At 45.1% G+C, this 22350-nt stretch overlaps 1 protein-coding gene across 1 annotated transcript in view; it reads left to right on the top strand.

Annotated features, from left to right (window-relative positions):
* LOC311245561 (exocyst complex component 3-like protein) overlaps positions 1-22350 on the top strand; it is a 96621-nt gene that overhangs the window by 17107 nt on the left and 57164 nt on the right. The window contains exons 8-14 of the mRNA XM_084335455.1: positions 128-245; positions 1449-1574; positions 5544-5644; positions 8479-8595; positions 9871-10141; positions 12965-13120; positions 14836-14969. Of these exons, the coding sequence (XP_084191581.1) occupies positions 128-245; positions 1449-1574; positions 5544-5644; positions 8479-8595; positions 9871-10141; positions 12965-13120; positions 14836-14969 (1023 nt within the window). The remainder of the gene's footprint in view (positions 1-127; positions 246-1448; positions 1575-5543; positions 5645-8478; positions 8596-9870; positions 10142-12964; positions 13121-14835; positions 14970-22350) is intronic.

The following is a 22350-nucleotide window of genomic DNA, read 5'->3' as shown; positions in this document are numbered from 1 at the left end:
ACAGAAGGTTAACCCCTTCACTACCACACTACAGACGGTTAACGCCCTTTGGTTCCATGCCTCACTTCCTTGATGATGAAAAATTCTTGTTAGAATCTCGAAGGATCTAACGTGGTTGTCTTGACAGTCCAGATATGATGGGTCATCCGGACCTGGTGGCTGAGATGGAGGCCGAGGACCTGGGACCCCTCATCCCCGTGGAGGGCCTGGAGCAGCTGCAGAACAAATACGTACAGAGCGTCCGGGTGAGAGGGCCGCGTGTAACACATCCATGTGGCAGAAGAACCAAACCTCCTGTCTGCATTAAAGAAAAGTGTGAGGGGGGGACCTCGTATCTGCACTTTGTGAGGCACTAATACCTGGTCGGTATTGTTAACACATTGGGCGCCAGATCAGAGATTTCTCGGGTTAACTCGCCAGCGGTTGAGCGCCAGACCCGAGATTTCTCTGGTTTTGGTCGTTTTTTCTTTTATTCAATATTTTTATTCATTACATTACATTACATTACAGGTTCACGGACCTCTGTGTTACCATAGGAAATCATTCTGAGATCCACAAAGTGCAATACCGTGCTTTGGTTTCTTGTTTGTTTTCAACTGCTAGGCAGTGGTGGTTACTTTGTTTTTTCCCGCCCATTTATTTTATACTGGTGTTTTGTGTTTTCTATAGCTTTTATTTGTATTTATTTTATTCTTTCTTTCACATCACTGCGATTCCAGTGGTTACCCCTCTGGGGTAACTTTTAAGATTCCCCTTTTTGTGTGTGTGTGTGTGTGTGTGTGTGTGTGTGTGTGTGTGTGTGTGTGTGTGTGTGTGTGTGTGTGTGTGTGTGTGTGTGTGTGTGTGTGTGTGTGTGTGTGTGTGTGTGTGTGTGTGTGTGTGTGTGTGTGTGTGTGTGTGTGTGTGTGTGTGTGTGTGTGTGTGTGTGTGTGTGTGTGTGTGTGTGTGTGTGTGCGTGCGTGTGTTATTAGCAGCATTAGCATTATCATATTAAGATGTGTTATTAGCAGCATTAAGATGTGTTATTAGCAGTATTAGCATAGAGGCAGGCGACTGGCTGTTTTCAGGACAACATTTTTTAAATACACTGAGCACAGAGTGACAGTACAAACTCTGGCATATCTTCCTGGACTTTTAAATTTTTACTCTTTACGTTTTACATCGACATTTTAAATGTTTACATTTATTACTGTACATTTGACTGTATATTACTGTATATCTTTGGCTGTATATTTTAGAATGTATATACATATTTTAGAATGTATATCCCTGACTGTATTTTTATTCTTATTTGTGATTTGTGATTTTTGACTACCTAAATGTTTATTGTGAGCGATCTGTAGTGCTGAATTTCCCTCTGGATCAATAAGGTACTTCTATTCTATTCTATTCTATTCTATTCTATTCTATTCTATTCTATTCTATTCTATTCTATTGTCATTGTGTAGAAGAGCGTGTCAGAGTGGATGCACAAGGCTCTGGAGGTTGAGCTGACGGACTGGCAGAGAGACCAGGAGCCAGACACAGACCATGAGGGCTTCTATCAAACTAGTCTACCTACTATTATCACACAGGTAACCTTATACTATTATCACACAGGTAACCTTCCTAGTATCTTGTATATTGATAGATAACTTATTACATATTAATATGATATTGTAAGGAAGGGGCAGGACCAGATAAGCTTTGCATCTTTCTGTCCCTTCTCGAACAAAACCATTTCCCATTCTATGCTGTGGCATGCTGGGGGGGCTACACCAACTCGAGGGACACCAACAAACTCAACAAGCTGGTGAGGAAGGCTAGCTCTGTGGTGGGAGTCGAGCTACCTAGACTAGAGGTGATGGCAGAGAGGGGGATGAGAAGGAAGCTGACTGCTATCCTGGAGAATCCCTCCCACCCCCTCTACGACGAGCTAGTCAAGATGAGAAGCACGTTCAGCCACAGACTCATACCGCCTCGGACAGTCCTTCATACCAGCGGCCATCAGGCTCCACAACAGTGGGCAGGGACTGCTGCCAGACATCCAACTAGAACTAATATGAACCCAAGGAGGACAATAACACTACCTTATGCATACTGCACCTTATGTGTGTACGAGATGCAAAGGCCACCACTTTCTCAGTGCCATCTGCATGAAATTGAGTGAATACCCCACCCAACCCGTAGTCACTTGCATCGGTGGAGATCACTGTGTGGAGAGCAGGGTCAAACAGAGCGAGAGCTGGGCTGTTTACCAGTAGCTGTTTGACTTGATCAAAACTGTTTTGCGCAGCGTCAGTCCATGTGAAGGTGTCTGTAGCGCTCACACACTCACGCATAGGGGCTACGACTGTCGCAAAATTAGGCAGAAACTTTGAGTACCAGGATACCAGTCCTAGAAAGGAACGCAAGGAGACAGCATCGGAGGGAGCAGGAGCTTTCAGAACTGCGTCGGTGTGTTCTTTGACTGGCAGGATACCATCAGCTGAGATGATGTGTCCCAGGTAGCGAAGGGAGAGCTTGTTGAAGTGACATTTATCCTCATTGAGCATTAGGCCAGCATCATCTAGCCTTCGCCGCACCGTCTTCAGGTTTTTATTGTGGGCGGCAGCGGTGTGTTCAGGTTGTGATCAGGTTGTCCAAGTAGCTTTGAACGCCTGGACTGTCCTTGAGAATTGTAGCCATCATTTTCTGGAAGGCAGAGGGCGCCGAAGCCAGACCGTACGGGACCCTACAGAACCTGAACAGGCCCTCGTGCGTGATAAATGCGGTAAGGTCACGGCTCTCCTCATGCAACGGTACCTGGTAGTATGCATTTGCCAGGTCAATCGTGGAGAACACTTTTGCTCCCCGCAGGGCGGAGAGTAGTTCATCCATGTGTGGCAGTGGGTAACAGTCCATAACCACAGCCTTGTTCGGTTCACGGAGGTCCACGCACATGCGGATTCCACAGTTTTTCCTCTGTGTCACCACGATCGGTGACACCCATGGAGAAGCGTCCACCCTCTCGATGACACTTGCTTCCAGTAGTCGCTGTAGTTCAGTAGAGACAGCGTCCCTGACCGCGAAAGGTAAGCGGCGTAACTTCTGGTGCACTGGCTTAACAGTAGGGTAAATTTTGACACAATGCACAAAGCCTTTTGCACAGCCAAATGCCGTAGGAGCTGTGACAGTAGTAGCCATCACAGGGGCAGGTGTAGACGGCGTAGGAGCGGAGGAGGGGAGGACAGTAGTTCCACTAATGCAGAGGTGGAGTGCAGTCAACAGGTCCATTCCCAGCAGGGGAGTTCCTTTATCCACGACGTAAAATGTAGCAGGGACCGTGACATTGTCTCTCCTCACCTGCGCCTGTAGGCACCCCATGACAGGTATGCTAGCCTTGGTGTACGACACCAGCCGAACAGTAGGTGCAGATAGGGTAGTTTCACTGAAGTATTTCTCATAAGTAGACAGTGGCATTATGGATACTGCTGAGCCTGTGTCCACAACCAGTCTCAATTCCTGAGCCTGGGTAGTAGGTGTGTGTACATGCACATTGCACACAATCCTTTTTGTAATGTCAGAAGCTCCCAAGCATAGCACTGTAGTTTCAGGAATTTCCACTGTACTCACCGACTGTGTTTTAGCACGGCAGACACGAGCAAAATGTCCTGTTTTCTGGCATGATTTGCAAGTCACTTTCACTGCTGGACATTGTGAAGAGTTCGCCAGGTGGCTCCCCGAGCCACATCGGTAGCAAGAGCAAGTGGAGGCAGAATCAGTAGCAGCAGCAGGTTTAGCTGGACGGGAGCGCTGCCAGTCCCGTTTCTTGAAAGTATTCTGAGACCGCGGCATCACGGCATGTACTGGAGCAGCACGCTCGGTACTTATAGCTTTAGCGTGCAGTGTAGCTGCTTCAAACTGCGTAGCTAGATTGATAGCTTTGTCCAACGCTGCCACGGCGTTAGCCTCAGAATCACCTGTATCTGGCAATGTGTAGAAAATCCGCTGACCCTCGGTACCCAGGCAATGTAGAAGGGTAGCTCTCTTCCGAGCTTCGGACCAGCCATTTCCAGTCGCATTTATTACCAGCATGTAATTCGTGAACATCTGGTGCCAAGGCTTGAACGGCATAGTACGTTCTCCGGGGCAGGGTAAAGACGCCGTCGGAGAAGGCACATGTAAATTAGCCATTTCTCCTGCAGTAAAAACGTTGTTAAAGAATTCCCCGGTTCAACTTCACTCGTCGCCGATTGTTATGTTGTACGTACGTAGTATTTTGTATGTAGGTAGAGGTGTAGTAATAAGACTCAGGAAGCAGGATTACTCTTTAGCCTTTTAGTTAAGCATAGCAAGGTACGAGCATGGTACAGCATGGTATCATCATACAGCATCGTGTACTCTTCTTCTGCACTTCCTTCTGTATGCATAACATGGCATTGTATCAACTACGCCCCATAGTGGAGACTCTTGGGAAGTACAGCTTCAACCTGTAATGTGAGAGGACACAACACCTACCTAGTACCTACTATTAGTCTACCTACTATTATCACACAGGTAACCTTCTTTCAAACATTCACACACTGACAGCAGAATACATTTGAATCTACCTCCTGACTGCCTCCCCTCCCCCACCGGCTCCTGTATTTTGTTGTCTGTTACTGTGGCTCTATGTGCCTGTGTATTCATATTGTTCCCTGTTTCCCTGTGGTTCTATGTTTCTTTGTTTTTCTTTTTACCTATCGTCAGCAACTTTGCGTCATTGAGAAGCACTTTACAAAATAAATGAATTATTATTATTATTATTATTATTATTATTATTATTATTATTATTATTATTACAGCACCTACCACACTGGTAACGTCTCTGCATCAATGTCACCAAGACAAACTCCAGTGAATTTGTTGTAGGCAAACTAAACTACATACGTATGTTCATTATAAATAGTCTGTGTTTTCTAATTGCCAGTTAATGAGTTGTGTTTGTGGTGTGTCTGTGGTGTGTCTGTGTCTGTGGTGTGTCTGTGGTGTGTCTGTGTCTGTGGTGTGTCTGTGGTGTGTCCGTGTCTGTGTCTGTGGTGTGTCCGTGTCTGTGGTGTGTCTGTGTCTGTGGTGTGTCCGTGTCTGTGTTTGTGGTGTGTCTGTGGTGTGTCTGTGGTGTGTCTGTGTCTGTGGTGTGTCTGTGGTGTGTCTGTGTCTGTGGTGTGTCCGTGTCTGTGTTTGTGGTGTGTCTGTGTCTGTGGTGTGTCTGTGGTGTGTCTGTGTCTGTGGTGTGTCTGTGTCTGTGGTGTGTCTGTGGTGTGTCTGTGGTGTGTCTGTGTCTGTGGTGTGTCTGTGTCTGTGGTGTGTCTGTGTCTGTGGTGTGTCTGTGGTGTGTCTGTGTCTGTGGTGTGTCTGTGTCTGTGGTGTGTCTGTGGTGTGTCTGTGGTGTGTCTGTGGTGTGTCTGTGTCTGTGGTGTGTCTGTGTCTGTGGTGTGTCTGTGGTGTGTCTGTGGTGTGTCTGTGGTGTGTCTGTGTCTGTGGTGTGTCTGTGGTGTGTCTGTGTCTGTGGTGTGTCTGTGTCTGTGGTGTGTCTGTGTCAGATGCTGGAGGAAAACGCTCGCGTGGCTCTGATGATTGGAGAGTCTCTGCGGGACCAGACCATTCAGATGGGCCTCTACGAGATGGAGAACCTGCTCAACAGGTGTGTGTGTGTGTGTGTGTGCGTCTGTGTCTGTGCGTGTGTGTGTGTGTGTGGTCTGTATACTGTATATATATTCTTGTTTCTTTGTCAGAGAAGTGATGTAGTGTGTGCGTCTGCCTGCCTGTCTATTGGTTGCCTCTCTGCTTTGCCTTAAAGTGAGTGTCTGTGTGTCAGAGAACAAGAAGCAACACACGTTGATTCCATAAACTCTTCATGTCAAAACACAGATACACCTGTATAAAACACAGATACACCTATATATAAAACAAAGAGACCCCTGTATAAAACAAAGAGACCCCTGTATAAAACACAGATATACCTGTACATTCCATACTGTATGGAAATGCGTCAGAGACCTATTGCAATGTATTCAAGAGGAAAACATGCACATCCCCTGGTAGGGACCGGTCTGAAACTACTGCGCTGTTCATTTCCTGGACAACGCCACGTCCTAATGGCTTGTGATGAAGATGAAGGGCCACGAGACTTCAAACCGTGTCCAGTAAACAAGTGATGAAGGGCCACGAGACTTCAAACCGTGTCCAGTAAACAAGAGTCCCAGGCCTGTAACCAGCCACTACCAATACACTGTCAATCCCTGTCTCCTGAGCCGTTCAGCCATCGTGTAGTGTGATGTGTGCCTGGTGCCAGTGTATGGCAGCCATTGAACCTGCGTAGCCCAAGGTTGGGTGCTACCAGTGGTGGTGAAGGAGGCCATTTCCACCCTACATTGTGGGGAGCACTTTGAGTGTCTATAAAAGCGCTATATAAATGTAATGAATTATTATTATTATTATTATTATTATTATTATTATTATTATTATTATTATTATTATTATTATTATTATTATTATTATTATTATTATTATTATTATTATTATTATTATTATTATTATTATTACTGTATATACTGAGGAAAGATCCGGTCTCTGTGACTCTCCCAGGCCTGTAACCAGCCACTCCGAACAACCAATCACATTTCTTTGGCCTGCCAAGTGGCGTTCCAGGGGTTTCTTCGGAAAACAAACACTACCTACCATCGCGTTCGTCGTCGAAAAGTACTCACACTGAACAAAATTGTCTGCTGATTTGAGGCCAGGACTTTTTTTTTATTAAAATGTGTAATCCACCTTGCCTCTGGGAGTCTGTAGAAACCCGTCGCTGCATAGAACAGCTTACTCTATTACAGCTAGGGATGGGTACCTTTCACATTTGAACCGATACCGGTACCGGTACCGGTACCTGTGAATCGATACCGGTACCCAACGGTACCTTTTTTCGGTACTTTAAAAAAAAATAAAAAAAATTAAAAAAATATTTTTTATTACTATTTTTTTTTAATTTTTTTTACTTTTTTCTTTTCATGTCAACGTTCACACGCACAATATATGCTTACCTAGGATTTGACTTGATTCAACAACAAAGCAGTCGGAGCAATGACAAACCGAAAACTGTCGAAATTTAATTTACCTACCTCAGTCGTAAAAAAAAATCCAAACTTCAAATAACTACAATTTCGACAGTTTTCGGCTTGTCATTGCTCCGACTGCTTTGTTGTTGAATCAAGTAAAATCCTAGGTAAGCATATATTGTGCGTGTGAACGTTGACATAGTACCGACGTGTTTCGGTTCGGTACCTCAAAAGTACCGAATTCGGTACCCATCCCTAATTACAGCTGACCATATTGTAGGCTTCACCGTAGCTCATTTCTCCTACCCCGCCCTTAAGCCCTTAGGTTCTGTGCATCACTCCGCCCTCAGATTTCTCACTCGTCACTGTGTCCTGTTGTACAGCAAGGTTGCGTCGGTCCTCTCTGGCAGAGAGACGTGATTTGCACTTCACTTCGTTATGGGACTGGACCTCTGGACCTCATCGTGCTCGCTCCACCGATTGGCTTCTTAACCCTTTCACCGCCGCACTACCAAAACGCTGTCACTGCGACAATACACGGGAGGTTAACCCTTTCGCTGCCACACGACAGCCGGTTAACCCTTTCACTGCCACGCGACAGAAGGTTAACCCTTTACGGGCGACCGTCTGTTGTGTGATAGTAAAGGGTTAACCTTCTGTCGCGTGCCAGTGAAAGGGTTAAAAAACGCCAGGCCCCCCCCAGAGAGTTTTCACTGAACTTGGAGAAATTTGCGTTTAGCCCCTGTGCTCCGGACACACAGAACATCTTACAATGCACTTTAAAACTCAACAGGCTGGTGTCAGTCGAACCGTTTCCGTCGTTAATCACAAACCATTTCACCCCAGTCTGCAGCTGCTTTTCACTAAATAAATATGCAATTGAATTGAATTGAAATGCATCCATTTATTATAAAGGGGTGTATTCCGAAGTGATGATCTCACGTTCTCCGTTCATTCCTGCCCATTTATCCGTGTGTGTGCGACTGTGTGTGTGTGCATGCATGTGTGTGCTTGTGTGTGTGTGTGCATGTGTGTGTAATATGTGCGTGTGTGTGCGTGCACGTGTGTTTGCTTGTGTGTGTCTGTGTATGTGTGACCCACTGTCACCGCCATTCATATTGTAAACACTGAATCGGAACGTGCAATGTTACTCACTGTGCCTTGTATATATTATATTTATCTATTTTTACCTTCTTTTTTTAGCACTCGCTTGTATTTAAAATTTTAAATATGTTTTAATTTAAGTATTGTGTGATTTTGTGTGAAGGGCGGACTAGCAAAGTAAGATTTTCATTGTATGGCAAACTGTCTGTTTAACTGTGCACATGACAATAAACAATCTTGAATGTGTGTGTGCATGTGTGTATGTGTGTGTGTGTGCGTGCGTGTGTGTGTGTGTGCGTGTGTGCGCGTGTGTGTGCAGGTTCAGAGAAGCTCTGGTGGAGTTGGGGAAGGAGCACCGTCGGGACCAGACTCACAACAAGAACAAGTTCTACCTCCATTATCTACTGGCCTCCATCAGCAACTGCATCATCCTCAAGTAAGGCGGCGGGGGAACGAATCTCACTGTGTTTATTTGTGGGTAATTCAAGTTCAAGTTCAAGTTATTAGTTGTCACAGTAAAATACTTGTCTATGAAATGTTTTTTTCTGTTATGAGCTCCTGGGAGTGTGCTAGATAAAAATAGATAAAAAGTATAAAATAGAAAGTCAAAAGTGCGTAAGCAAAAAGTTTTTTTTTTGTATATGTACAATATACAATACAGAATAAAAAAGAGTAACAGTGAGTTACAGTACAATACAGTATACAGTACAATGCAGAAATGGGATGAGGTACAACTTAGGTACGATGCAATGGGGTATGAATTGTAGTGCAAATCTCTTTACCAATAAATATAAAGTGTGTTAAAGTGTCTGAATGAATGAATAAAGTGAGTAAAGTGGGTGCTACGGTGAGTGTTTATTTAAAGTGAGTGTGTGCGTGTGGATGTGTGTGCTGTGAGTGTAGTTGATGGTTTGTCGTTGAGCATCCTGATGAGTTCATTGGTAATCATGCAGTGGTAGTCATAGTAAAGTCCACACCCTGCATCTGTCTGTGATGGGTGTAACGATTATACACATTTTCCGCTACGATACGGAATGGCGATTTTTCAGGTCACAATTTAATTATGGATGATCATTTGTATATACAGTATATACGCCACAGTTTGGTTTGGCTCAGAAAATGTAATTTCAATGTCGTGAACAATTAAATGGATCCGTAAACATTATGATAATAGCAGTAGTAGTCAGTGTTGTAGTCGAATCACTAAATCTCGAGTCCCCCGTGTTCGAGTCCAAGTCCAAGTCCGAGTCACCAAAGAAGAGTCGGAGTCGAGTCCCCATTACCCTAGTGCCTAGTCCGAGTCCAAGTCCAAGTCATCAAGGTTGAGTCCACTCCACTCTGGCAGTCAAAGAACTGACATACAAATAAAAAAAGGTCTACATTAAACATAAATGACAAGGCGCACAATTCGGGGTGTCTCTTTAGGCATCTTAAGTACTGAAAATGAGGGTATCGACGTGAATCCGCATCTAGGTGGAACACACGTGTCTGCCCTTGCACAACATTTTATAATCTCACAGTATTAATATAGCCATCAATATCTTATGCCAAATGATTTATTAAAATAATAAATAAATAACTGACAAGTCTGAGTCCTCATCTGCACCTTCCAAGTCCGTGAAGTGAATATGGTAATAGAAATGGACTTTATATAGTGCTTTTATCCAACGTGCTTAGAGTGTATACTTACCTAACCCCCTCTTCCTCCCAGGACCTCCACAGTAAGCCTGCAGCAGCAGCAGTCCTCCCGATCGGCGGGTCAGTTCTCTCGGACGCCCCCCAACCCGCTGGCGGCTCTGGACCGCGCGGTGAGGCGGGCCTGTCGCCTGGTGATGGACCAGCTGCTGCTGGACCTCCAGCCTCTCCTGCCGGGCCTACTGACGCGACCCTGGCTGGCCCAGGGAGACCCCACCCCCAAGGTCTGTCAGGTCCTGGAGCGACACCTGGACCTGTACGGCCGCGTCCGCCCTCCCTGTCGACAGGTGAGAGTTACACACAGCCCAGGTGAGAGTTACACACAGCCCAGGACAGGTGAGAGTTACACACAGCCCAGGTGAGAGTTACACACAGCCCAGGACAGGTGAGAGTTACACACAGCCCAGGTGAGAGTTACACACAGACACAGCCTAGGCCAGGTGAGAGTTACACACAGCCCAGGACAGGTGAGAGTTACACACAGCCCAGGTGAGAGTTACACACAGCCCAGGTGAGAGTTACACACAGCCCAGGTGAGAGTTACACACAGACACAGCCCAGGACAGGTGAGAGTTACACACAGCCCAGGTGAGAGTTACACACAGCCCAGGACAGGTGAGAGTTACACACAGCCCAGGTGAGAGTTACACACAGCCCAGGTGAGAGTTACACACAGCCCAGGTGAGAGTTACACACAGACATACCCTAGGACATGTGAGAATTACACACAGCCCAGGTGAGAGTTACACACAGCCCAGGTGAGAGTTACACACAGACACAGCCTAGGACAGGTGAGTTACACACAGCCCAGGTGAGAGTTACACACAGACATACCCTAGGACAGGTGAGAGTTACACACAGCCCAGGTGAGAGTTACACACAGCCAGGGCTGGACTGGGACCAAAAATCGGCCCTGGCATTTTTGGCCCAGACCGGCCCACCATAATCGGTCGGACACCACCCACCAGTACACCATCCTTGCGGTCCCCTTAAATATGCGTACCTACTGTACTATTCCCCCAAACCACTACAAAGCTGGGTAGCAAGTGCCATGGACAAGTGGACCAGTGCAAGTGGACCAGTGGACTCACTCGCTCTTGGCTGAATCTAGTTTTGGGTGGTGATGTAAAAACACCTGCATCATAGCAGGCTCAGGATGGGCAAAGTAGTCTATAGCCTGTTCATCCCTGTCTCTCTCCTCCACAACCTGGCCTGACTAGACAATAGGAGAGAGAGATGATTACAATGAACTGGTACATTCAGGTCCAGAATTGTTGGAATTCCCTGACAAAGATGTGCAAAAAGCTGTAAGATTTTAACTGGTAATGAGCAAATAGTTGTTTATTCAATTAATGCATGGAGCTGTTCCATCTTATTTCAATTGATACTAACTACTCAGTTCATACAGATTTCAAGTATTCAAATATCAATGATGAATATTGCATAAGGTTTACACAGTTAATAGATCACCTTTTTGTTTTATATTCATGTTCAGAGAGGAGTAATAGTTAGATCTTTGTATGTGATTTATATGGCAAATTAAATCAATGGTGTGCTTGTTTGTTTGGGGAGTTTCACCTACAGTTAATGTACCTACCACGTGAAGGTGCATGCTCAATGGACAGCACAAAAACAATTTGTGTAGGTGGAGACTAGAGCTACCACAGCTACTTACTCTTATACCACGTTATAAGAGTAAGTAATCCATACCATATATATCCTAATAGTTACCTTATTCATACTTGGCTGAAAATAAACTTTGCTGCCTGTTGTGAATGTGTTTTTCCCTGTAGGCTAATACATAAGTCATACATTTTTGCAGTTGAGCAAAAATGTGCAGTTAAGTAGGCTATATGTGCTGTGTTTTTATTTTTATGTCTTCCATCGAGGACCACCTTGGAAATAAGTGTTTTAATTAATGCTTTTAGGTGATATCTTCAGGAATACAAATTGGTCAAGATCATTTGTTTTTATGATGTGTTTTTAATTTCCAAATCAAATAAAAAAAGCAGTTTTTGCAGTTGAGCTACAGGTGTTGTATATTATACAGCCTTTTCGTGCATCTTTATCAAGGCTAAGGGAACCCTTATCCTAATGATTTTTTAAATAATATTATGATGATACGATATGGACCTAGGTCAGGTTACTCACAGCAACGTGATACCGTCACAGTAGTTGACGGCCTCACTTTATGATAGCGTTATTACGAGTATGTTATCATTCATATTATTATCAACATTAATTGAATTAATCATCATGGCATGGCACACACACTCCTGCTCACTCTGTCCCTTGGCCCTGTCAAGCTCACATGCCTGCTCCACTGCCTGTGTCTGCTTCTCAGCCTGGCAGTGGGCCACCTGAGGCTGTTGCTGCACTACTGTGGATGACGACGTTGAAGCTGCAGAAAACATTTCTGTTATTTTATTTGGCAGCAGCCCAGTGTCAGTCAGTACCAACGGGCCGCTGTCCCAGCCTAGTAGTGGGCCGGTCGTTGACCAAACTTTTTTATAAATAAAAAAATTAAATATATATATCTTTTATAAATCACATTTTATTTAAAAAAAATTCAAATTATAACGGCCAAAGATGCGTCGGCCCACCGGGAAAATTCCCGGTATGCCAGATGGCCAGTCCAGGCCTGCACACAGCCTAGGTTAAAGTCACTTAATGAGGGAATCTGCCTGTGCTATAGTCTAATATAGGTCATCTGAGGGTCACCAAACCACACCTTTGAAACCAATGTTCTAACTCAGTGGTTCCAAAAGTGGGGATCTGGGACATCTACGTGCCCTTGTGTGAAATCTGGGGGTCCAAAGCAAAATAATGATCACTTATTCATTACACTGTATGAGAAATCTGATCTGAATCATAGATTTTCCTTTCCTACTATACAAAGAGTTGTGCAAATGTATGCAAAACAACAATCCTCTCAGATGGGGGTCCCTGGAAAAGGGGAGGGGGAGGTTGACAGCTAAACTACCACCTTACAGTGTTTTATTCAACAGTCTATTTTCCAATGGTCTTGCAAGGGTGTTAGCCTCATTTGATGCGTCCAGAGAATCATCCATAGGTAATCTTTCTGAACGATCCCACCAACTCAAACCCAGCGTCTCCAGGAGGAGTGTCAGTGGCTGACCGTGGTGGAGTACGTCAGAGCTCTGATGCAGAAGAGGCTGGTGTGTCGGGGCGCTGAGGAGAGGAAGCAGCTGTCCCTGCGCATGGTCCAGGACGACCAGCAGCTCAGAGAGCTGTTCCACGGGCTGGTGAGGAGGCAGGGTCTGAACCAATCGGAGAGAAGCTGCTAGCTTTACTACCCTCAGTACCTAACCAATCAGACAGCAGCTACTAACCCTACTACCCTCAGTACCTAACCAATCAGACAGAAGCGGCTAACCCTACTACCCTCAGTACCTAACCAATCAGACAGAAGCTGCTAACCCTACTACCCTCAGTACCTACACAATCAGACAGAAGTTACTAACCCTACTACCCTCAGTACCTAACCAATCAGACAGAAGTTACTAACCCTACTACCCTCAGTACCTAACCAATCAGACAGAAGCTACTAGCTCTAGTTACTAGTTACTTTTCTACTCTGCATTATATATTGTATATATGTACATTGAACACTTTTGTCTACGTACTTGACTTCTATTTTATACTTATTATACTTATTTTATACGTATCTATTTTTATCTAGCACAATCTCTGGAGCAAAACAGAAAGAAGCATTTTATATAAAAGTACTCTGTATTTTTGTATGACAACTAATAAAGAAACTTGAACTTGAAACTTGAACTCTACTACCCTCAGTACCTACACAATCAGATAGGAGCTACTAACCCAACTATCCTCAGTACCTAACCGATCAGACAGAAGCTGCTAACCCTACTACCCTCAGTACCTACACAATCAGACAGAAGCTACTAACCCTACTACCCTCAGTACCTACACAATCAGACAGCAGCTACTAACCCTACTACCCTCAGTACCTAACCGATCAGACAGAAGCTACTAACCCTACTACCAACACTATGCTTTTAGAGCCTATTGTTCAGTAGATTCACCCAGTAGGTACAAAATATGTTCCACATGTGCAGGAGGGAAGTTCCATTCTTGTCCCACTCTGTCATAAAAAATAAATAAATAAAATAAATAATTAATTATTAATAATAAATTACCTTCCATGTTATTTGTGTCAACAGTAGCAATATGCAGCATCTTGGGATGTGTGTGAGCATTGTTTTTTGGTGAAATGCCCCTTTAATATTTGGCTATATATATATATAAACCTTTTATTTCAGTGTTACAATATTGGCTATATATATGGAATAATATGACTGATTCAGATTCTCCTCAGCTGCCACAGATTTGACACTTGCTATTACGTATATTAAGGATCTTTTTTTCCAGACAAGAAATGAATACACTTTGTTCCAAAGAAATATCCAAATGTGTCCAGAGAATGCATTAACCAAGCTCTTTATTATTACCATGTAATAACGTATGTATGTCCACCATGAATTGAAAATGGGGCACCCTGATGTAAACAAGACGAAAGGCTTTCTCTGGTCTGCATCCCCTTAACAATTGTGTGTATTGAGCAGTACTGTATTGTACCCATTCTGCAATCTGTTAATAAAGTTTTCAATCAATCAATCAATCACTCAGTTGCAAATTCTGCTCAGTAGTTAAGTGGAAACCTTTCTGTGTTGGGTTTGTCAATATTGTATTTTCGTGTGTGTATGTCTATGTCTTTGTTTGTACATACTGTGTGTGTGTGTGTGTGTGTGTGTGTGTGTGTGTGTGTGTGTGTGTGTGTGTGTGTGTGTGTGTGTGTGTGTGTGTGTGTGTGTGTGTGTGTGTGTGTGTGTGTGTGTGTGTGTGTGTGTGTGTGTGTGTGTGTGTGTGTGTGTGTGTGTGTGTGTGTGTGTATACATACTCATGGATGTGTGTGTGGTTGTGTGTGTGTATGTAGGAAGGTGAGGGGTCAGTGCCTGAGGTGAACCCCATGGCCCTGCTACCTGTACTGGCTGATTTCATCCGACTCAAAGACCCCATCATGCTCACCCTGGAGGTGTCTGGACTAGTAGCAAAGTATCCTGATATCAGGTAACTACCCTCTCTTATACACTATATATTCATGCTTTACTATATATATATAAACATGTGCAAACCCCCACCTAGCTGGTGTTCTTAAAATGTGCAAACCCCCACCTAGTTGGTGTTCTTAAAATGTGCAAACCCCCACCTAGCTGGTGCTCCTAACATGTGCAAACCCCCCACCTAGCTGGTGTTCTTAACATGTGCAAACCCCCCACCTAGCTGGTGCTCCTAACATGTGCAAACCACCCACCTAGCTGGTGCTCCTAACATGTGCAAACCACCCACCTAGCTGGTGCTCCTAACATGTGCAAACCCCCCACCTAGCTGGTGCTCCTAACATGTGCAAACCACCCACCTAGCTGGTGCTCCTAACATGTGCAAAAACCCCACCTACTGTAGCTGTGTCTCACTATTGCCGCCTAAACTGCACAAACTACAACGTATAACGTATATGGTACTGCACCTGTGTATACTGTTTACTTTACTTACTCATAGTATATATTCAGACTCTAAGTGTTGTATTGCCCATATTTATTGTAACATATAATATAACGAATAGACCCGCATCTGCACCTTTGATTACACTGCTCATATTCTTATATTCAGAGTTAATTATATTTTTTACACTACTTATTTTGATCTTTACTATAATTGTATTGACTATATCTATCTCATCTACTATTACCTGCCATAACTGTACCCCTCTGGATGCTGCTGATTATTTGGTTCCACGTGCACACAACGATTCTGTTAATCGCAGTGAAGAGTTGAGCATGTTCCACTTGAACTTCTGTTGCTCCCAACAAGTACTAGCTTAACTTAACTTAACTAGCTGAACCTGCAGGTATCCAGTATGAAGATTCAAGATTCAAGATTTTCAAGATTCAAGAGGTTTATTCACCACATACATACCAGGGCATATAGTGAAATGCGGTTGGCCATGCCCGCTTCGATTGTGCAAGAATACAATAGTAAATAAAATAAGTAGAAGATGATAAAATAGACATAAAATAGACATGATAAAATAGACATGATAAAATAGACATGTTAATAAATCCTGAGATAAATGCAATACAATGTTTAGCTACGAATTAAAGGCATTGGGTCCTATGTACACTACCATACAATATACAGTTTTACTCTATGTCCCTATGCTATCCTTGCTATTACTAACTATACTATACAATAATCACAACAAGTTATTTCCTTAAAGTGACCCCCCCCCCCCCCCCCCCCCTTCCTTTAAAGTGTCCTTTCTTATGTTTAAAGTGACCTGTGGTGCGTTTGTGTGTGAGCGAGTGCAGAATGTGTGTTGTGTGTGTGTATGTGTGTATTCATGTGTGCTTGTGTGGGGAGAGATCAGTGTTCAATGTTCTGATGGCTTGGGGGAAGAAGCTGAGCCTTAGTCTCTCTGTTCTTGCTGGGTGTATGCGGAGGCACTTGCCTGACCGCAGCAGCTTGAACAGGCTCTGGATTTGCACCTCCTGTTGTATAAGTCCTGCAGGGGTGGTAGTGCAATACCCGTAGTGCGCTCTACTGAGCGCACCACTCTCTGTAGGGCCTTCCTGTCCAGGGCCATGCTGTTTCCAAACCAGGCAGTGATGTTCCCAGTCAGAATTCTCTCTACAGCCCCGGAATAGAAGGACTGGAGTATCTTCCCCGATACTCTGAACTTCCTTAATTGTCTCAGGTGATAGAGGTGCTGTTTCGCCTTTTTTACCACAGTGTCTATGTGTGTAGAGTAGACCATGTCAGGTCCTCTGTGATGTGGACTCCCAGGTACTTAAAACTGCTCACCCTGTCCACAATAGCCCCATCTATCCACAGTGGCGTGTGTGTCCCCTGCTGTATTCGCCTAGAATCCACGATCAGCTCTTTGGTTTTACCAATGTTCAGGAGTAGGCTGTTATTCCGGCACCAGTGTGCCAATACATCAACCTCCTCCCGGTAGGCCTTCTCGTCGTTGTTAGAGATCAGGCCCACCACCACTGTGTCGTCCGCAAACTTCATTATGGAGTTGGACCCCCCCCCCCCCCCACCAATGTATAGTTTCTTCCCCTTCGGATGTATATATTTTTTATGATCTATTTTTACTACACAGTTCTGTATATCTGTTTGTCTTGTATGTCATAAATGTCATGATGAATTGAAAATGGGGGACCCCGATGTAAACAAGACGAAAGTCTTTTTCTGGTCTGCATCCTCTTAGCAGTTGTTTTGTATTGAGTCGTATTGTATTGTACCCATTCTGCCATCTGTTAATAAAGTTTTTCAATCAATCAATCAATCAATCAATCAATCAATAACACCTCTCCCGAAGGCTAACCGGCCATGTCCGCTTCCATTCATTGTGCTGAGCTAGGCTAACATGCAGCCAGATAGCTTTCTACTGAACGCACAGAGGAAACTGGTATCTAGCTTCTTGTCTCTCTCTGGAGAAGACGGTAAGCTAATTTCCCAAAATGTTGGCGTTGTTCCTTTAAGGGTTTCAAATATATCTGGAGGGGATCTTTAACCCTTTCACTGCCACACTACCAAACGGTTAACCCTTTCACTGCGACAATACACCGAAGGTTAACCCTTTCACTACCACACTACAGAAGGTTAACCCTTTACTATCACACTACCGACGGCAAACTTTCTATTTGACCGAGCAGGGCTGATACTAGTAGTAACATGTTGTCTCTACTGACGTGTGTGTCTCCTCAGTGAGGAGCATGTGTCTGTGCTGCTGGACATCCGTGGAGATGTCTCCAGGGACGTCAGAGGGACGGTCCTGGACCTACTGGAGCAGAGCGCCCCTCCTCTCCCCGCTGGGTACAGACCCATCTTCACCGACATCCTGGTCCCGCCCTCCACCATGTCCTTCTGTCTGTCCACCGCCAAGTGTGCCTGACCCACACCCCCCAGGGGGGAAGGCTTTCAACACATCTGTGTGTCTAGCTGCTGCTCCCCGAACTGTAATACATGACGCTACGCTGCGCCAGCCATAGACATATATATAAAGGCTCGATGACTCACCCGCACGGCTGGCCAATTGGGAGACCGATGTTGCCACGTGGCGGCCATCTTGCCACAGGCAGCACGCCCACTCATAACCTGAATGTATATGGTGCATGTACTATTGAAATAGCCATAGCTTGCACAATTTTCAACCGATTTTCAAACGGTTTGGTTTGTTATAGACGTCAGAGATGTAGTTAGTTATCATACTGCATACTTATAATGGACTTTGATATGAAAATCATTTCAACATGTCCAAGCATCCTGAATCATAGCCACGTTAATAACGTTTGTAAATCCGTCAAGATTTCAGTGGGTTAAGAGTATTTTTGTTTGTGCAGATCACTCACCTTACAACAGGTACCATAGAACGTACCAGAATAGTTGACTGTGACAAGATGGCCGCCAGTGAACTACGCTGGAGACTCCGCCTTGCACCATCTATTTATATATATATCTATGGCGCCATCTACATATCACAGCCGGTCAAATGAATGGATAGCGAGATGAACTTAAGATTCCTCAGGGTGACGGTATATCATATCATTTCATTGTTCGTACTCTCTAGTACCTAAACATGAAATTCGGGGCAATTCGACAACTTTTGATTGAGTGTTTAACAAATAAGTGGCCTAATCTCTGTTTAGAGAATAGTCTATAGACAGGTTTCTCGTCCACGTCAGACTCAGTGATCGCGCGCATCAAGGGGCAAAAGGAAAGTAATCCTGGTCAGAACAATGGGGCAGACTACAAATATATTTGCATTTGTTAGCCATGCTAGTGTTATGGTTTGTAACCGACCCCAATCGCACAAAACAAGACAGGTATGAGAGTAAGCCAAAACAGGGCAAATATTTATTATAGAACAAAAAGCGGCACAGTCCCTTTAAGGGAAAACACAAAAACACTAGAGTCAAGGAAATATGGAAAATGCTGCACTGTGCCTTTAAGAGGCGAACAGGCTAAGGGACTAAGGCTAAGGGCCAGGGCTAAGGACCAGGGCTAAGTGTCAGGGCCAGGACCAGGGGCACTGGAGAGGGGGACAGGGACAGAGGCCCGGAGAGGCGGGCTGGAGACAGGGACAGAGAACAGGGTTAAGGCCTTGGACAGGGTGAGGGCCAGAGCTGCTTACAGGGATGAGGACAGGGTTCCGACGGCGGAGGCCTGGCACGGGGACAGGGGCCCGACGGCGGAGGCCTGGCACGGGAACAGGGGCCCGACGGCGGAGGCCTGGCACGGAGACACTCCTCCTCCTCCTCGGATGCTGCAGACGGGCAGCGCAGAACAAAGGGGGTCCCAGGGGACCGGGATGGGAACACGCCGTCCTCCCGTGGAATACTAGGGAGCGACGACGAGCCTCATCCCAGGAACGAGGATCACGAAGAGACGCCTTCCTCCCGTAGAATCGGGAGCGATGGCGAGCCGGCTTGACGTCTGGAGTGGGAACACTGGAAAACCTCCCGTAGAGAATTAGAGAGCGAAGACGGTGTCCCACTCCAGGCAAACAGTGACAGGTGGTGATGGCTGGCACGTCGTCTCACGCCGGAGACGCGGCAGGTGATGGTAACGTACAGGATGGTAACGTACAGAACTCCATGAACACAGAGTGAACACAGATACAGAACGACCCGACCAGGACTGGAAGGGAGGTCCAGGTATATAAAGCCCTCTGGGGCGCTAATCATAAACTATGACAGCTGCGTGAAGGTAGTCCAAGGGTGGGGGCTGGTGAAGAGTAGAGGAGAGTAAATCATCGCAAGGGTGGGGGCTGGTGAGGGAGAGTAGACAGGGAAAGGTTCAGGGAACAGGCGAATCCTCACAGCTAGTGATCTAAACAATCAATCCATGCCAAAGCTAGATATATAAAAGGTGAAAGACTCACAGCCGTGCTCATTTGGGAAAATGACATCCAGCCGTTTTCGTTTGAAACAACTGTTAGTCAGGGGAGTGTCATGCTTTCTTTCTCCATAGAGCTCCATTATACTGTTAGTCAAGTGAGTGTCATGCTTTCTTTCTCCATAGAGCTCCATTATACTGTTAGTCAGGGGAGTGTCATGCTTTCTCCATAGCGCTCCATTATACTGTTAGTCAGGGGAGTGTCATAGTTTCTCCATAGAGCTCCATTATACTGTTAGTCAGGGGAGTGTCATGCTTTCTCCATAGAGCTCCATCATACTGTTAGTCAGGGGAATGTCATGGTTTCTCCATAGAGCTCCATTATACTGTTAGTCAGGGGAGTGTCGTGCTTTCTCCATAGAGCTCCATTATACTGTTAGTCAGGGGAGTGTCATGCTTTCTCCATAGAGCTCCATCATACTGTTAGTCAGGGGAGTGTCATGCTTTCTCCATAGAGCTCCATTATACTGTTAGTCAGGGGAGTGTCATGCTTTCTCCATAGAGCTCCATTATACTGTTAGTCAGGGGAGTGTCATGCTTTCTCCATAGAGCTCCATTATACTGTTAGTCAGGGGAGTGTCATGCTTTCTCCATAGAGCTCCATTATACTGTTAGTCAGGGGAGTGTCATGCTTTCTCCATAGAGCTCCATCATACTGTTAGTCAGGGGAGTGTCATGCTTTCTCCATAGAGCTCCATTATACTGTTAGTCAGGGGAGTGTCATGCTTTCTCCATAGAGCTCCATTATACTGTTAGTCAGGGGAGTGTCATGCTTTCTCCATAGAGCTCCATTATACTGTTAGTCAGGGGAGTGTCATGCTTTCTCCATAGAGCTCCATCATACTGTTAGTCAGGGGAGTGTCATGCTTTCTCCATAGAGCTCCATTATACTGTTAGTCAGGGGAGTGTCATGCTTTCTCCATAGAGCTCCATTATACTGTTAGTCAGGGGAGTGTCATGCTTTCTCCATAGAGCTCCATTATACTGTTAGTCAGGGGAGTGTCATGCTTTCTCCATAGAGCTCCATCATACTGTTAATCAGGGGAGTGTCATGCTTTCTCCATAGAGCTCCATTATACTGTTAGTCAGGGGAGTGTCATGCTTTCTCCATAGAGCTCCATCATACTTTTTTAGTGCAGCAGCTCGTGCAGGTAGGGGGCAACTCAGTCACATGACTCAGTTGGTATTGCTGATTTGGCTCAAACACGGTAAGTTATGTTTATAAACAAGAAACCCGTCTCTAGAATGAGTCTATAGAGTGAGTACGGAAAATGAATTGATATAATATAACATTGTCCAGGGGATCTTAAGTTCATCTCACTACCCATAAGTTGACCGGCTGTGATATATACCTAACGTATAGCGTAGTATTACATATTACAGTCAGGGACCAGCAATATATCTAGTAGTTAGGGACGGCAAGTCTTTTGTACTTTCAACTACGGCTGGGGAGGGAAATAAAGCAAAAACTAACTTATTTTATTAACAATCGCTTCACAAATTCAAAAAATATTTTGTGATACTGTTTCTACTTTCTCAGGATCTTAAAACTGTAATTCAGTTTCAGCAGACCCAACTCAAGGAAATTGTATTATATAGTGTCACTAGAGGTCTGCTCTCCTCTGGGGGACATCTTGAGGCAGAGTTTCTCTGGACACAGAACATGTTGGTTAGTTTTATGTCTGATCATCACATACTCGGCACGGTGGTGTAGTGGGCGGCATGGTGGTGTAGTGGTTAACACTGTCTCCTCACAGCAAGAAGGTCCAGGGTTCAATTCACGCTTGGGGACCAGGTTTCCATGATGCCAGGTACTCAGGTGGGGTATCTCCCGGGCCTTTCTGTGTGGAGTTTGCATGTTCTCCCTGTGCTCGCAAGGGTTCCCCCCCCCCCCCCCCGATAAGATAAACCCAATGGAAAAACATGCACAACAGACGAAGACGGACAGGAGCACTTGGATTGGTCCCCGGGGCGCGGCTCACGTTGACGCCCTATCTGCTCGCGGCTGCCCATGGGGGGAAGGATGACGGGATGGGAAAAGTGCAGAGAGACATTTCATCTGCGACTCAGTGCATGTGTGTGTGTGTTCCTGTGGGTCACCCATCTTGCGCGTGTGTGTTAAAACTGCATGACAAATAAAGACTTCTAGTCTAACAATTATACTCTCTTCACAACAGAGCGATAGGATCAAGGTTGAAAATCGTCCGAGTGGCCCTTTAACAAAGGACACATGATGCGTTTCTCGTCCACGTCAGACTCAGTGATCGTGCACATCAATGTGGCAAAAGGAACGTAATCCTGGTCAGAACAACGGGGCAGACTACAATATATTTGCATTTGTTAGCCATACTAGCGATCTAAGCAATCAATCCATGCCAAAGCTAGATATGTAAAAGGTGAAAGACTCACACTCACAGCCGTGCTGATTTAGCTAAATGACATCCAGCCGTTTTCGTTTGAAACAACTTTTAGTCAGGGGAGTGCCATG

The sequence above is a fragment of the Notolepis coatsorum genome (genome assembly GCF_963971535.1).
Source record: "Notolepis coatsorum genome assembly, chromosome: 18".
NCBI lineage: Eukaryota > Metazoa > Chordata > Actinopteri > Aulopiformes > Paralepididae > Notolepis > Notolepis coatsorum.
The sequence above is the reverse complement of the archived record's forward strand: the minus strand, read 5'-3'. Positions and strand labels throughout refer to the sequence as shown.